The sequence below is a fragment of the Triticum dicoccoides genome, chromosome 4B, assembly GCF_002162155.2.
Source record: "Triticum dicoccoides isolate Atlit2015 ecotype Zavitan chromosome 4B, WEW_v2.0, whole genome shotgun sequence".
Classification (NCBI taxonomy): domain Eukaryota; kingdom Viridiplantae; phylum Streptophyta; class Magnoliopsida; order Poales; family Poaceae; genus Triticum; species Triticum dicoccoides.
In genome coordinates, this window is record NC_041387.1 from 73,965,735 (window position 1) to 73,979,927 (window position 14,193).

Here is a 14,193-nt window from a genome sequence, read left to right on the forward strand (position 1 = left end):
GGCACCTGGGCCAGGGGTGGAATGGAAGAAGCACATGGGGGCCATGCTAATCATGGCAGTACATGAAATCATCACTACTCCCTCCAACACACCGGCAGGCCAAAGTAAAATGCAAGCGGCCCAAAAAGGCGCATTGATGCCACGCTGCTTGCCGCGGTTCAACATCTCCAAGGAAAAAGCTGAAATCATTCCCGGGGGTGTGGTGTGGTGTGCAAAACAGGGACATCACAAGACACTTCACTCATTAGATGTTTTTGGATTACAAGGAAACAAACAAAGCTTCTGTTAATGAGTACAACAACCTTCATCTCAGGAAAAATAAGAGATGAGATGCGAAGGAAGAACTATTTTGGAAAACCTACTGGAGGTACTAACAGCCGTTCACAAGAGGTTACACTTCTCTGACAAGGTTAACTTCACCAAGCACAGCAAACTGAGCAGCCAATTGGAAGTAATGCCACTGACCAATTAGTATTTGCTAAAGGGGAACAAACAGCGCCACCACGATGGCCTTTCTCAGGTAGTTGGAACGGGGAACGCACCAAGTCTTCCACATGATACTGACAAAAAAGCCTGAAATAGCAAACAAGGTTACCTACTACCGCTCCCCCTTGAAGAGATTAGAAACGATTCTTCACACCATGTGAATGCCTCATGCTGCTTCCTTGCTATACACAGAGGTCATTTGGAATTTCCAAAATCGAAATCCCCCGTCGACCTGTTTCTCTCTACACTACTCATCAGTCAGTTGCAACGAAAAGAAGCAAGTATCGATGGCCTGAAAATCAATTGCGATATTCAAGTATGGCTTCCCCTCCATGCTAGCTCGCCACCATCCGTCTTCTCCAGCGCAGCAACTTTAGCACGATGGACAGGGGAAGGACCAAACTTGTTCTTCTCACCACCATGAGGGAGCTCGACGGTCTCACTAACAGATCCAGACTTGATATCGGTGGGTGGGATGAAGCAATCCATGGACAGACCAGGGACATTGAACGCAACCTCCTCGATGCTCCACGCCTCCTCCATCCGAGTCTTGGTGTGGCTCATGGCCACCTCGCCGAAGCGGAACAGGGTCACGGCCGAGCGCCCGGAGTGCGCAATCATGATGCCATCCACCGGCCGGTAGTCCTCGATGAATGAGTTGATGGTGGTCTCCCAGTAGACCGCATCCCCACCGGTTGTTGACTGAATCCGCGTCAGGTGTGAGTCCTCAATGTGGACAAGAAGGCCGGTCCTCTGGCTGAAGTACCCGAACATGACATGCCTGATGATCTCCGCGAGGCCCTCGGTGCGTGCCTTGAGGGTCTCAGGGTCAGTGCACAGCTTCAGAATGAAGCAATCCTCCCCGTTCACCTTCCTCTCACCGATGCACCGTGCACCGGCAAACATGCTTGCTGCAGTGAGTGGATCCAAGCCCTACAAAGACATCGATCAAAACATCTGAGTAAAAGTGCCAAGATTCCATGGCTGTATGGGCACATACAATGGCATACTAGGCGTGGGCTGGGCAGTGCAATTATACCTGCAGAGCACGGCGGAGGGGGCGAACAGGGCCTTTGGCGGCATGGGAGCCGAGCCACGGGGTGTGGCGCCACACAAGCTTGCCATTGCAGCCAGCATGCACCTTGCTCCCACCGACAGCCAGTTCGATGTACCACTTCTCAGGAGCCATCTGCCACAGCACGAAGCGGCCTGGCTCGGCGCAGCGAGCCGCATTGCGGTTCTTGACCAGGCGGCCGGCGTTCTCAAACTCAGTGGCCACCATGCGCACCTTGCCCATGGCGTAGGAGTTGCGCACAGAGGCGAGGAGCCTGTGCCCACCAGAGGCCGCCAGGTACTGCTGCAGAATGTACTGCGCCGACGAGGTCTCCTGTGTAAACAAAAAGCTCGTAACAGTAAATAACCATGTTTACTACTGGACGTTTGTGATTTTTCTCCCTGAATCAAACAGCTTGGTGACGAAATTTCGCACATCTTTATCGTAAGGAACAAACAGCATCGCTAGACAACAAATACAGCAGACATCGGCGAAGAAGATAAGGAGAATTTTTTACAGCACTGTAAGCATGAGTAAATACTACTACGTTTTTACAGTATGCAGGACCATGAATTGAAGAATCAAGAGAGCACAGACACAGACATTTGAGAAGCGATTTGACTGGAGCATTTCGTCGAACACGCGACGCGACTCGACCAAATCTAGAGCTAGGAAAGGCGGGAAAGACACCAAGACAGCGGCATGTGAGGAAGAAGGAGAAGAAGAGGAAGCGCTTACGATGGGGGTATCCTTAATGCTGAGGTGCGGGAGCGGCTCGGCGGCGCAGACGTGCACGGGCGCGAGCGGCGCGCCCATGACGCCGAGGAGGAGGCGGAGGTCGTTGCGGGCGGCGCCGGCGCCGGCCGCCGCGGCGGCGACCGAGGACGGCGTCCGCGCGAGCTGCCCGCGCACCCAGTGGCCCCAGCCCTCCCTCCTGGCGCCGGCGGCGGCGCGGGCGTCCCCGTCACCGGACTCCGGATCGGGCCCCTCCATGAGCGGCGCCAGCATCTCCCCCGGGCCGGAGAACCGGAGCGCGGCGGCGTCGAGGTCGGCCGAGTCGGACCTCCGGCGCGCCCTCGCCGGCGACAGCCCGCGCGCCACCTCCTGCTTGAGCGCCGCGAAGAAGCCCTGCGTCCTTTCCATGGACAGTGAGCGTGGGCTGTGGTCTGGTGTGCTGCTGCTGCTGCCGAGGGTGTGTGTGCGGTGGTTCGCGAATTTATACGGAGGTGTGGGCCCGGCTGGCAGGGGAGATGGTGGGGCCCGCTGGCAGGGGGCGGAATGCAAGCTGGACTGGACCAACCCGTCGCCCCGGCCGGGCCACGGTGGTCGTCAGTCGTGACGCTCCGGCACCGGCGGCTCCGGCGGTTCGGTTCACAAGCGTGACGACCGGACGGGCATACGGGCATACGGCCATACGGGGACGGATGGACGCTGGGTGCTCCTCCCCGAGCTCAGTTAAAGCGGCGTCAGTTTGTGACTTTCTGTTCGTCTGCTGCTGCTCTCTTCCGTTCCGTTCCGTGCGCGGCGCGGATCCGTCCGGAACTGCATAGCTGTAGCGAGGGACGGGCAACGTGGTTCGCCTCTTTGCTTCGCTTTGGACGCTTGCGGTCGAGTCAGTTTCAGTTTCGGAGGAGCTCGCCGCGACTCGTGAGCCACAGCTGTGCGGGCGTTGGAGGCATCTTACCTATGCTATCCTATCTATGCCGTGCAATGTGCGTGCTGGCCAACAGAGACGGTGGAGGAAGCGGTCCGGGCACGCTCTCAGCCGCTTCCTGGAGAAACATGCACGAACACATCCATCGTATCTTGGGAGATGCCAATGCCTGGAGTGTTTAGTTCGTTCGTAAGCAAGCGATTTACTTGTGGTTTTTCTTACGTACTCCCTCCATCCGAAAATATATTTAGATACATCTTCTTTTATCTATTTTGATGACAAGTATTTTCAGACGAAGGAAGTATTATTTTGCTGATTTATATTAGTCGCTTTTGTTGTTGTTGGGGATGGTGATGCTGAGGGTGGATGGTAATCGCGCGCATGATGATGTAGGGTCATACGTATAGCAGGGGCGCAATCTTGGATCTACTCTACTACTACTACTCGGGTTGGGGTTATTAGGTTAGGTGGGAGTGGACAAGGAGACGACCCCGTCGCAAAAGACGAGTATTACGTCGCGCTTTGACTCTTCTCTTTGGTCTCAAGTTGTTCACATTCACAATACTACTGCTGTACTACATATTTTATACCACCCGGCATAGGACAGTGTTCCTTCAGTAAACTATCAGCATTAGCTCAATGGTTGACGGTAAGTTAACTAACCACCTCCAGCTACGTACCCAATGCTTTCACTCATGACGGATGGACAGTCCCTCTCAGCTAGCCATGTGACCAGTAAGTAGACAAGCATGTATACTCATGCAGGTTCTGGTCTCCCTCACACACTAACTGATGAAAACAACAGCCCCTAGACCTGCGGATGATGTTTATTTTGTTGTTTAATACCAAGGTGGTACGTACTAGCACAAGATTAGGGATTGCATGCATGCAGCTGAGCATAATTAGGACAGCGTGCATGGCGACTACGCCACCCACATCCCACAGTATGCATGCACTACCGCAAAGTGCAAACAACCAAACAGGCCGGACCAAATCATGCTGATGGCTATGCCTACGCACCACTAATAAGCAAGCAAGCGCCTAGTACGTAACGTAATCATAATCAATTAGTAGAGTATTAAGCAATGAGCCAATAATATCATTGCTCCCTCTCTTCGATCGTGCAGCACCAACCGCATTGGCTCTGCTTCATTTTTTTTTGCCTTCCCATTCCCACTTGGAGGATGGAGACTTGACAGGCCGGTGCATCCATCCATGCATACGCATTAATTCGTGCATATCTCCTAGTATGCGGCAGCATCTTATCCTATTATATATGAATATATTGTACTGATATAATATGCTGAATTAACTGACGCCTGGATGGATGTGGCTTTATTGCGACGTTTGCGTTCAATATTTAGCATATCCATTCATTTGATCCCTCCATGCACGACCAAGAGAGAGAGAGAGAGAGAGAGGTCTGTCGTCCCTGGTCCCAGTGGAGTATTTTCTGTCAGAAAAAATTCACGACATAAATTCTTGACAAGCTTTTGCGTATACATTGGGTCGTCCATTATTTTCTACTGATTTTGCGTAGTATATTTATAATTAATAGTTGCCAGTACGAGTACCCATCATGACATCTATATAGAACGACCTGATACGCTCACTCTTTCTTTAGATGTGGCCTTGGTGGAATTAGTTGCTAAAAAGTTATGAAATACATCTGAATAGTATTTGAAAATACAAACACATGGTAAGTTTATTATGTCACAAAATTTAAAATTTACTCCCTCCACCCCTAGTGTCAAAAACGCTCTTATATTGTGGGACGGAGGGAGTAGATTCTAATCCGCACACTTATAAACAAAAAACAATTATATTATCAACATGGGATGAAAAGGTAAAATTCTTATTCTAAGTGTTCATTGCACTATGTGTACTTTTCGGTAGGGATGCAAGCGGACACGTCCTCGCCATCCGCATAAGGCTGGTTGTAATGGGCAGTATCATATCCTAGTATCATGCATATGATACTAGTGTATGATACTACATCCCTGATGCAAAGTATCATATGTTGGTATCATAGAGTACTACATTTATTGCTATGCATGACACAAAGTAGCACATCATTTAATATGATACGGTATCATGATATGATACTCAAGCATCTCTTTCTTCAATTAATTTTATGTCATCTCATCAAAATTGCTTAGTTGGCATGCATGATACTACCTATGATACTACCATTACGGGCAGCCTAAGTCCACGAGGCCGAAAATGCACCAACTTTTGTTACTAGGCTTTAATGCTCCGTTATGCGGACGTTCGCGGACTTTCGGACGCCGTCCGCCTGCATGCATTTTTTTTGGGTATTAGTTAATGGTAATATCTACAATTAAAGTTTTATGATGTAGCATATGCGCTTCTGAGTGCTGATAAATAGTTACTCGCTTTTTCATCCGTCCCGCCTGGTCATCTAGGTGGTTGTAAAAGGGAATATCAAGTTTGAAATTCATCAAAGTCCAATGATCTCATCTCACCATTTTGAAAAAGGAAGCGAGTTGGGAACGAGAAGATCGCCTTCGATCTGAGTACCCCGCTCTCTTCCCTATGACTACTGAATCTCGGGATCACAAACCTGGTTAATGGTAATGTACTAGAGTAGCTAAGCAAGCATGTCAACATGTTTAAATTCAATTGAACTTCAAAATTGAGGGAAATCAGAGCCTCCTTTTAATTAAAGCGTAAAACCCTAAAAAATTGAGTGAATTAAAAAAGACTTCTTAAACCCTAAGATTTAGGTATCAGATCATATGTAACCATGTGCACATCATAGTTTTTTGTGATTTTAAAGGGAATTTTTTTGGGGGCTTTGGAATTAAAATATATTAAGGTTTAATTTGCATTATTTTCCTGGAAATAGAAATATAAACCAAAAATGCTGAAACTTTTTGTGTAGTTTATCTACATTTAAATATTTTTCAATAGGTTTTGTGCTCATTTGGATCTTCAAGAAAATTTCAAATCAGTAGCAAATAAAAACATAATAGAAAAATGGAAAGGCTTACCTGTATCTTCTGGCCCGGCACTATAGCGCCTAGTCCGGCCAAACCCGCCAGGGGCACACAGTATACTACTCCCTATGTTCCATAATGTACTGCATATAGGGTTTTTTTACGTAACGCAAACTTTGACCAAGTTTGTGGAGAAATATATTTACATCTAAATTGCCAAACAGACGTCATTAGATTCATCATAACAATGTAGTTTCATATTATATATGTTGAATATATGAACAAATTACTACGAGATTTAATCCGAATAAACTGTAAATAAATCATGACGACAGTAGTAGGGGATGAACTAATCATGCAGACTAGCAAAGTAAATGAGCAGATCGAATCTAAGGTACAAACTAGAAATATGAATTCTAGTACAATCTCAAACAAGGAGGACAAGATCACATATGGTGCAGCAGGAGCAGGACCTCCGACGTTGACGTTGCCGCCCATGTCGTTGATGAAGAGGTTGCCGATGTCGGGGAAGAAGTTGTCATTGGCGAAGTCGTCGCTGCGAGCAGTCACGCGAGTGCGCTCCCCAAAAACCTGATCGCCCCGCTCCCGTACATGATCATGAGAGACGGGGTTTCATAGGCCTGTTGTCCCTTCTCGCGGTGCACGCCGAAAGGAGTGATGGAGAAGACTTGCGTGGAGGCGCAATATTTTGGAATGATGTGAAACCATATGCTAGGGTAGACGTCTGCCTGACTATATAATACGGGCCGGGAAGGTCGTGGGAGTAAACCCCACGTCCACGTCGCAATCCAAAAGAATCAGAAACAGTTCAGTAATTAACGTGTTTGTTAATTATTAATTAATGACTCATTAATTTTTTAGCAGCAAAATATAGACAACGTTCATAGTTTTGTCCTCGGCTCATTCCCGAAAAGTGGTGCGCCCCTGGCGAGGTGAGCGAGGAGGAGGAGCACACGTGTAGGTCTTCTATTCTCATGCTCATACAAATGCTAGAAGAGCTCACCTTATAAAGATGTGTAACTCCCACTCAACTTCCGGGGTGGGACTAAACTTTAGTCCCACTCACACTACTCAGAGCCATGCATGAATGGGTCATGAGAATTTCATATCGTAGTTGGGCTTTGGGTCAAAGGCCTACTAACAAATTCCAATAATCCCCCCCACAAATTCTTATTGGCACATCTCATCATCTAGTTCCAAAACATTGTTTATATACCGATGCTTAGTGGAGATTGTAAAGTTGAACTTTCACTTAAAGTTTTATGCTACACTAGATCACAACTTAAATAATGGACTATGCCTTGAACTACAAATTTTCTGTGAGACTAGTTTCAGACAAATTCTTGACTGATATTGGGCTGCCACAAGACTTCCCCATGGGTGGAGCGTATGTGCCATACTCCAGGGTCTTTCATGAATTTATTGGAGAACACTCAGTTCTCACAGATTGCGACATTAACAGTCAAATTCATATAGGTGTGTTCCTCACGAAATGCTCTGCACGACAACATCTCTGCTTACCCAAATAAGCCACTTGGAACACATTAAGATAAGTATCAACCTGCCATGCAGATCAGGAGAGTACTGCATCTTCATGGAGTGGGATAATTAATATAGGGATACTCTCCTCCCATCTGACCAACAGCTTGTCTCCCACTTCTACTTCACGTGATCTCCGATCACATAGAGTGGGTCCCAAACGGTGGGTCTCAAACCCATCTCCATGGATGCATTATCTAGCACATGTTGGAAATATGCCCTAGAGGCAATAATAAAAGTATTATTATTATATTTCCTTGTTCATGATAATTGTCTTTTATTCATGCTATAACTGTATTATCCGGAAATCGTAATACACATGTGAATACATAGACCACAATATGTCCCTAGTGAGCCTCTAGTTGACTAGCTCGTTGTGATCAACAGATAGTCATGGTTTCCTGGCTATGGACATTGGATGTCGTTGATAATGGGATCACATCATTAGGAGAATGATGTGATGGACAAGACCCAATCCTAAGACTAGCACAAAAGATCGTATAGTTCATTTGCTAGAGCTTTGCCAATGTCAAGTATCTCTTCCTTCGACCATGAGAGCGTGTAACTCCTGGATACCGTAGGAGTGCTTTGGGTGTATCAAACGTCACAACGTAACTGGGTGACTATAAAGGTGCACTACAGGTATCTCCGAAAGTATCTATTGTTTTATACGGATCGAGACTGGGATTTGTCACTCCGTGTAAACGGAGAGGTATCTCTGGGCCCACTCGGTAGGACATCATCATATGCGCAATGTGACCAAGGAGTTGATCATGGGATGATGTGTTACGGAACGAGTAAAGTGACTTGCCGGTAACGAGATTGAACAAGGTATTAGATACCGACGATCGAATCTCGGGCAAGTAACATACCGATAGACAAAGGGAACTGAATACGAGATTGATTAAGTCCTTGACATCGTGGTTCATCCGATGAGATCATCGTGGAACATGTGGGAGCCATCATGGGTATCCAGATCCCGCTGTTGGTTATTGACCAGAGAACGTCTCGGTCATGTCTGCATGTCTCCCGAACCCGTAGGGTCTACACACTTAAGGTTCGATGACGCTAGGGTTATAAAGGAAGCTTGTATGTGGTTACCGAATGTTGTTCGGAGTCCCGGATGAGATCCCGGACGTCACGAGGAGTTCCGGAATGGTCCGGAGGTAAAGATTTATATATGGGAAGTCCTGTTTTGGTCACCGGAAAAGTTTCGGGCGATATCGGTAATGTACCGGGACCACCGGGAGGGTCCCGGGGGTCCACAAAGTGGGGCCACCTGCCCCAGAAGGTTGCGTGGGCCAGGTGTGGGAGGGGACCAGCCCCTAGGAGGGCTGGTGCGCCCCCCACAAGGGGGCCAAGGCGCAAGGGAGAGTGGGAGGGGGCAAACCCTAGTCCAGATGGGCCTTAAGGCCCATATTGGTGCGCCTCCCTCTCCTCTCCCCTCTTGGCCGCCACCCCCTTTGCCATCTAGGGCTGGCCGCACCCCTTGGGGGTGGGAAACCCTAAAGGGGGCGCAGCCCCCCCCCTTCCCCCTATATATAGTTGAGGTTTGGGGCTGCCATACACATGAGTTCTCTCCCTCTTGGTGCAACCCTACCTCTCTCCCTACTCCTCCTCTCCCATGGTGCTTGGCGAAGCCCTGCGGGATTGCCACGCTCCTCCACCACCACCACGCCGTTGTGCTGCTGCTGGATGGAGTCTTCCTCAACCTCTCCCTCTCTCCTTGCTGGATCAAGGCGTGGGAGACGTCACCGGGCTGTACGTGTGTTGAACGCGGAGGTGCCGTGCGTTCGGCACTTGATCATCGGTGATTTGAATCACGACGAGTACGACTCCATCAACCCCGTTCACTTGAACGCTTCCGCTTAGCGATCTACAAGGGTATGTAGATGCACTCTCCTTCTACTCGTAGCTGGTTTCTCCATAGATAGATCTTGGTGACACGTAAGAAAATTTTGAATTTCTGCTACGTTCCCCAACAGTGGTATCAGAGCTAGGTCTATTGCGTAGATTCTTTGCACGAGTAGAACACAAAGTAGTTGTGGGCGTTGATGTTGTTCAATATGCTTACCGTTACTAGTCCAATCTTGTTTCGACGGTATTGTGGGATGAAGCGGCCTAGACCGACCTTACACGTACTCTTACGTGAGACAGGTTCCACCGATTGACATGCACTTGGTGCATAAGGTGGCTAGCGGGTGCCAGTCTCTCCCACTTTAGTCGGAACGGATTCGATGAAAAGGGTCCTTATGAAGGGTAAATAGCAATTGGCATATCACGTTGTGGTTTTGCGTAGGTAAGAAACGTTCTTGCTAGAAACCCATAGCAGCCACGTAAAACATGCAAACAACAATTAGAGGACGTCTAACTTGTTTTTGTAGGGTATGCTATGTGATGTGATATGGCCAAGAAGAATGTGATGAATGATATGTGATGTATGGGATTGATCATGTTCTTGTAATAGGATTCACGACTTGCATGTCGATGAGTATGACAACCGGCAGGAGCCATAGGAGTTGTCTTTATTTATTGTATGACCTGCGTGTCATTGAAGAACGCCATGTAACTTACTTTACATTATTGCTAAACACGTTAGCCATAGAAGTAGAAGTAGTCGTTGGCGTGACAACTTCATGAAGACACGATGATGGAGATCATGATGATGGAGATCATGGTGTCATGCCGGTGACAAGATGATCATGGAGCCCCGAAGATGAAGATCAAAGGAGCTATATGATATTGGCCATATCATGTCACTTCACTATTTGATTGCATGTGATGTTTATCATGTTTATGCATCTTGTTTGCTTAGAACGACGGTAGTAAATAAGATGATCCCTTACAACAATTTCAAGAAGTGTTCTCCCCTAACTGTGCACCGTTGCTACAATTCGTTGCTTCTAAGCACCACGTGATGATCGGGTGTGATGGATTCTTATGTTCACATACAACGGGTGTAAGACAGTTTTACACAGCGAAAGCACTTAGGGTTAACTTGACGAGCCTAGCATGTGCAGACATGGCCTCGGAACACGGAGACCGAAAGGTCGAGCATGAGTCGTATAGAAGATACGATCAACATGAAGATGTTCACCGATGATGACTAGTCCGTCTCACGTGATGATCGGACACGGCCTAGTTGACTCGGATCATGTGATCACTTAGATGACCAGAGGGATGTCTACCTGAGTGGGAGTTCATAAGATGAACTTAATTATCCTGAACATAGTCAAAAGACCTTTTGCAAATTATGTCGTAGCTCGCGCTATAGTTCTACTGTTTAGATATGTTCCTAGAGAAAATTATAGTTGAAAGTTAATAGTAGCGATTATGCGATTAGTAGAAAGCTTATGTCCTTAATGCACCGCTCAGTATGCTGAACCCCAAACATCGATTGTGGATGTTGTGAACATCGGACATACACGTCTTGATAACTACGTGATAGTTCAGTTAAACGGTTTAGAGTTGAGGCACGAAAGACGTTTTCGAAACATCGCAAAACATATGAGATGCTTCGAGGGCTGAAATTGGGATTTCAGGCTCGTGCCCATGTTAAGAGGTATAAGACCTCCGACGATTTTCTTAGCCTGCAAACTAAGGGAGAAAAGCTCAATCGTTGAGCTTGTGCTCAGATTGTCTGAGCACAACAATCACTTGAATCGAGTGGGAGTTGATCTTCCAGATGAGATAGTGATGTTTCTCCAAAGACATTGCCACCAAGCTACTAGAGCTTCGTGATGAACTATAACATATCAGGGATAGATATGATGATCCTTTGAGGTATTCGCGATGTTTGACACCGCGAAAATAGAAATCAAGAAGGAGCATCAATTGTTGATGGTTGGTGAAACCACTAGTTTCAAGAAGGGCAAGGGCAAGAAGGGATACTTCATGAAACGACAAATCAGCTGCTGCTCTAGTGAAGAAACCCAAGGTTGAACCCAAACCCGAGACTAAGTGCTTCTGTAATAAGGGGAACAGTCACTAGAGCGGAATTACCCTGGATACTTGGTAGATGAGAAGGCTGGCAAGGTCGATAGAAGTATATTGGATATACATTATGTTAATGTGTACTTTACTAGTACTCCTAGTAGCACCAGGGTACAGGATACCAGTTTGGTTGCTAAGTGTTAGTAACTCGAAATAAAAGCTACGGAATAAACGGAGACTAGCTAAAGGTGAGCTGACGATATATGTTGAAAGTGTTTCCAAGGTTGATATGATCAAGCATCGCACGCTCCCTCTACCACCGAGATTGGTGTTTGCGTTGAGCTTAGACATGATTGGATTATGTCTATCGCAATACGGTTATTCATTTAAAGAGAATAATGGTTACTCTATTTATTTGAATAATACCTTCAATGGTCTTGCACCTAAAATGAATGGTTTATTGAATCTCGATCGTAGTGATACACATTTTCATGCCAAAAGATATAAGATAGTAATGATAGTACCACTTGCTTGTGGCACTGCCATGTAAGTCATATTGGTATAAAACGCATGAAGAAGCTCCATGTTGATGGATCTTTGGACTCACTCGTTTTTGAAAAGTGTGAGACATGCGAACCATGTCTATTGGTGTATATGCATGAAGAAACTCCATGCAAATGGACCGTTTGGACTCAATTGATTTTGAATCACTTGAGATATGCAAATCATACCACATAGGCAAGATGACTGAAAAGCCTCGTTTTTCAATAAGATGGAACAAGATAACAACTTGTTGGAAGTAACACATTTTGATGTGTGTAGTCCAATGAGTGCTGAGGCATGCAGTGAATATCGTTATGTTCTTACTTCACAGATGATTCGAGTAGATGTTGAGAATATTTACTTGATGAAACACAAGTCTGAATTATTGAATGGTTCAAGTAATTTCAGAGTGAAGCAGAAGATCATTGTGACAAGAGGATAAAATGTCTATGATACGATCATAGAGATGAATATCTGAGTTACGAGTTTTGGCACACAATTAAGACATTGTGGAAAATGTTTCACAATTAATACCGCCTGGAACACCATAGTGTGATGGTGTGTCCGAACATCATAGTTGCACCCTATTGGATATGGTGCGTACCATGATATCTCTTATCGAATTACCACTATTGTCCATGGGTTAGGCATTAGAGACAACCACATTCACTTTAAATAGGGCACCACGTAATTCCGTTGAGACGACACCGTTTGGAGAAACCTAAGTTGTCGTTTCTTAAAGGTTTGGGGCTGCGACGCTTATGTGAAAAAGTTTCATCTTGATAAGCTCGAACCCAAAGCGGACAAAATGCATCTTCATAGGACACCCAAAACAGTTGGGTATACCTCCTAATTCAGATCCGAAAGCAATATGAATTGTTTCTAGAATCGGGTCCTTTCTCGAGGAAAGGTTTCTCTCAAAAGAGTTGAGTGGGAGGATGGTGGAGACTTGATGAGGTTATTGAACCATCACTTCAACCAGTGTATAGCAGGGCACAGGAAGTTGTTCCCGTGGCACCTACACCAATTGAAGTGGAAGCTTATGATATTGATCATGAAACTTCGGATCAAGTCACTACCAAACCTCGTGGGATGACAAGGATACATACTACTTCAGAGTGGTACGTAATCCTGTCTTGGAAGTCATGTTGCTGGACAACAATGAACCTACGAGCTATGGAGAAGCGATGGTGGGCCCGGATTCCGATAAATGGCTTGAGGCCATAAAATCCGAGAGAGGATCCATGTATGTGTAGACTTTGGCAGAACGGCTCGATGGTCGTAAGGCTAATGAGTACAGATGGATTTCAAAAAGGAAGACGGACAATGATGGTAAATGTCACCATTAAGAAAGCTCGACTTGTCATTAAGATGTTTTTCGACAAGTTCAAGGAGTTGACTACGATGAGATTTTCTCACTCGTAGCGATGCTAAGAGTCTGTTGGAATTATATTAGCGATTACTGCATTATTTATGAAATCTTGCAGATAGGATGTCAAAACATCGTTTCCTCGACGATTTTCTTGAGGAAAGGTTGTATGTGATACAACCGGAAGGTTTTGTCAATCCCGAAAGATGCTAATAAGTATGCAAAGCTCTAGCAATCCTTCTAAGGACTGGAGTGAGCATCTCGGAGTTGGAATGTATGCTTTGATGATGATCAAAGATTTTGGGTTTGTACAAAGTTTATGAGAAACTTGTATTTCCAAAGAAGTGAGTGGGAGCACTATAGAATTTCTGATGAGTATATGTGGTTGACATATTGATGATCAGAAATGATGTAGAATTTCTAGAAAGCATATAGGGTTATTTGAAAGGTGTTTTTCAATGGAAAGCCTGGATTAAGCTACTTGAACATTGAGCACCAAGATCTATAAGGATAGATCAAAATGCTTAATAATACTTTCAAATGAGCACATACCTTGACATGATCTTGAAGGTGTTCAAGATGGACCAGTCAAAAAAGGAGTTCTTGCCTGAGTTGTAAGGTACGAAGTTAAGAC

The 14,193-nt window shown here is 46.0% G+C and overlaps 1 protein-coding gene across 1 annotated transcript; it reads right to left on the reverse strand.

Moving 5' to 3' along the window:
* Positions 1-236: 236 nt before the first annotated feature.
* LOC119295103 lies at positions 237-2,722 on the reverse strand. The gene is made up of 3 exons (XM_037573433.1): positions 2,279-2,722; positions 1,526-1,873; positions 237-1,419 (listed from the first exon to the last, which is right to left on the reverse strand). Exons 1-3 carry the CDS (start codon positions 2,681-2,683, stop codon positions 799-801), a joined length of 1,374 nt encoding a protein of 457 aa, XP_037429330.1. The 5' UTR covers positions 2,684-2,722; the 3' UTR covers positions 237-798.
* Positions 2,723-14,193: the final 11,471 nt, after the last annotated feature.

What these genes read in the sequence shown, in the direction of transcription:
- LOC119295103 (XM_037573433.1), bottom strand. Translation starts at nt 2,683, where the DNA reads ATGGAAAGGACGCAGGGCTTCTTCGCGGCGCTCAAGCAGGAGGTGGCG. An exon ending in GCATTAAGGATACCCCCATC is followed by an intron (nt 1,874 to 2,278) that starts GTAAGCGCTTCC and finishes TTGTTTACACAG; the next exon opens with GAGACCTCGTCGGCGCAGTA. An exon ending in CCCTCCGCCGTGCTCTGCAG is followed by an intron (nt 1,420 to 1,525) that starts GTATAATTGCAC and finishes ATGTCTTTGTAG; the next exon opens with GGCTTGGATCCACTCACTGC.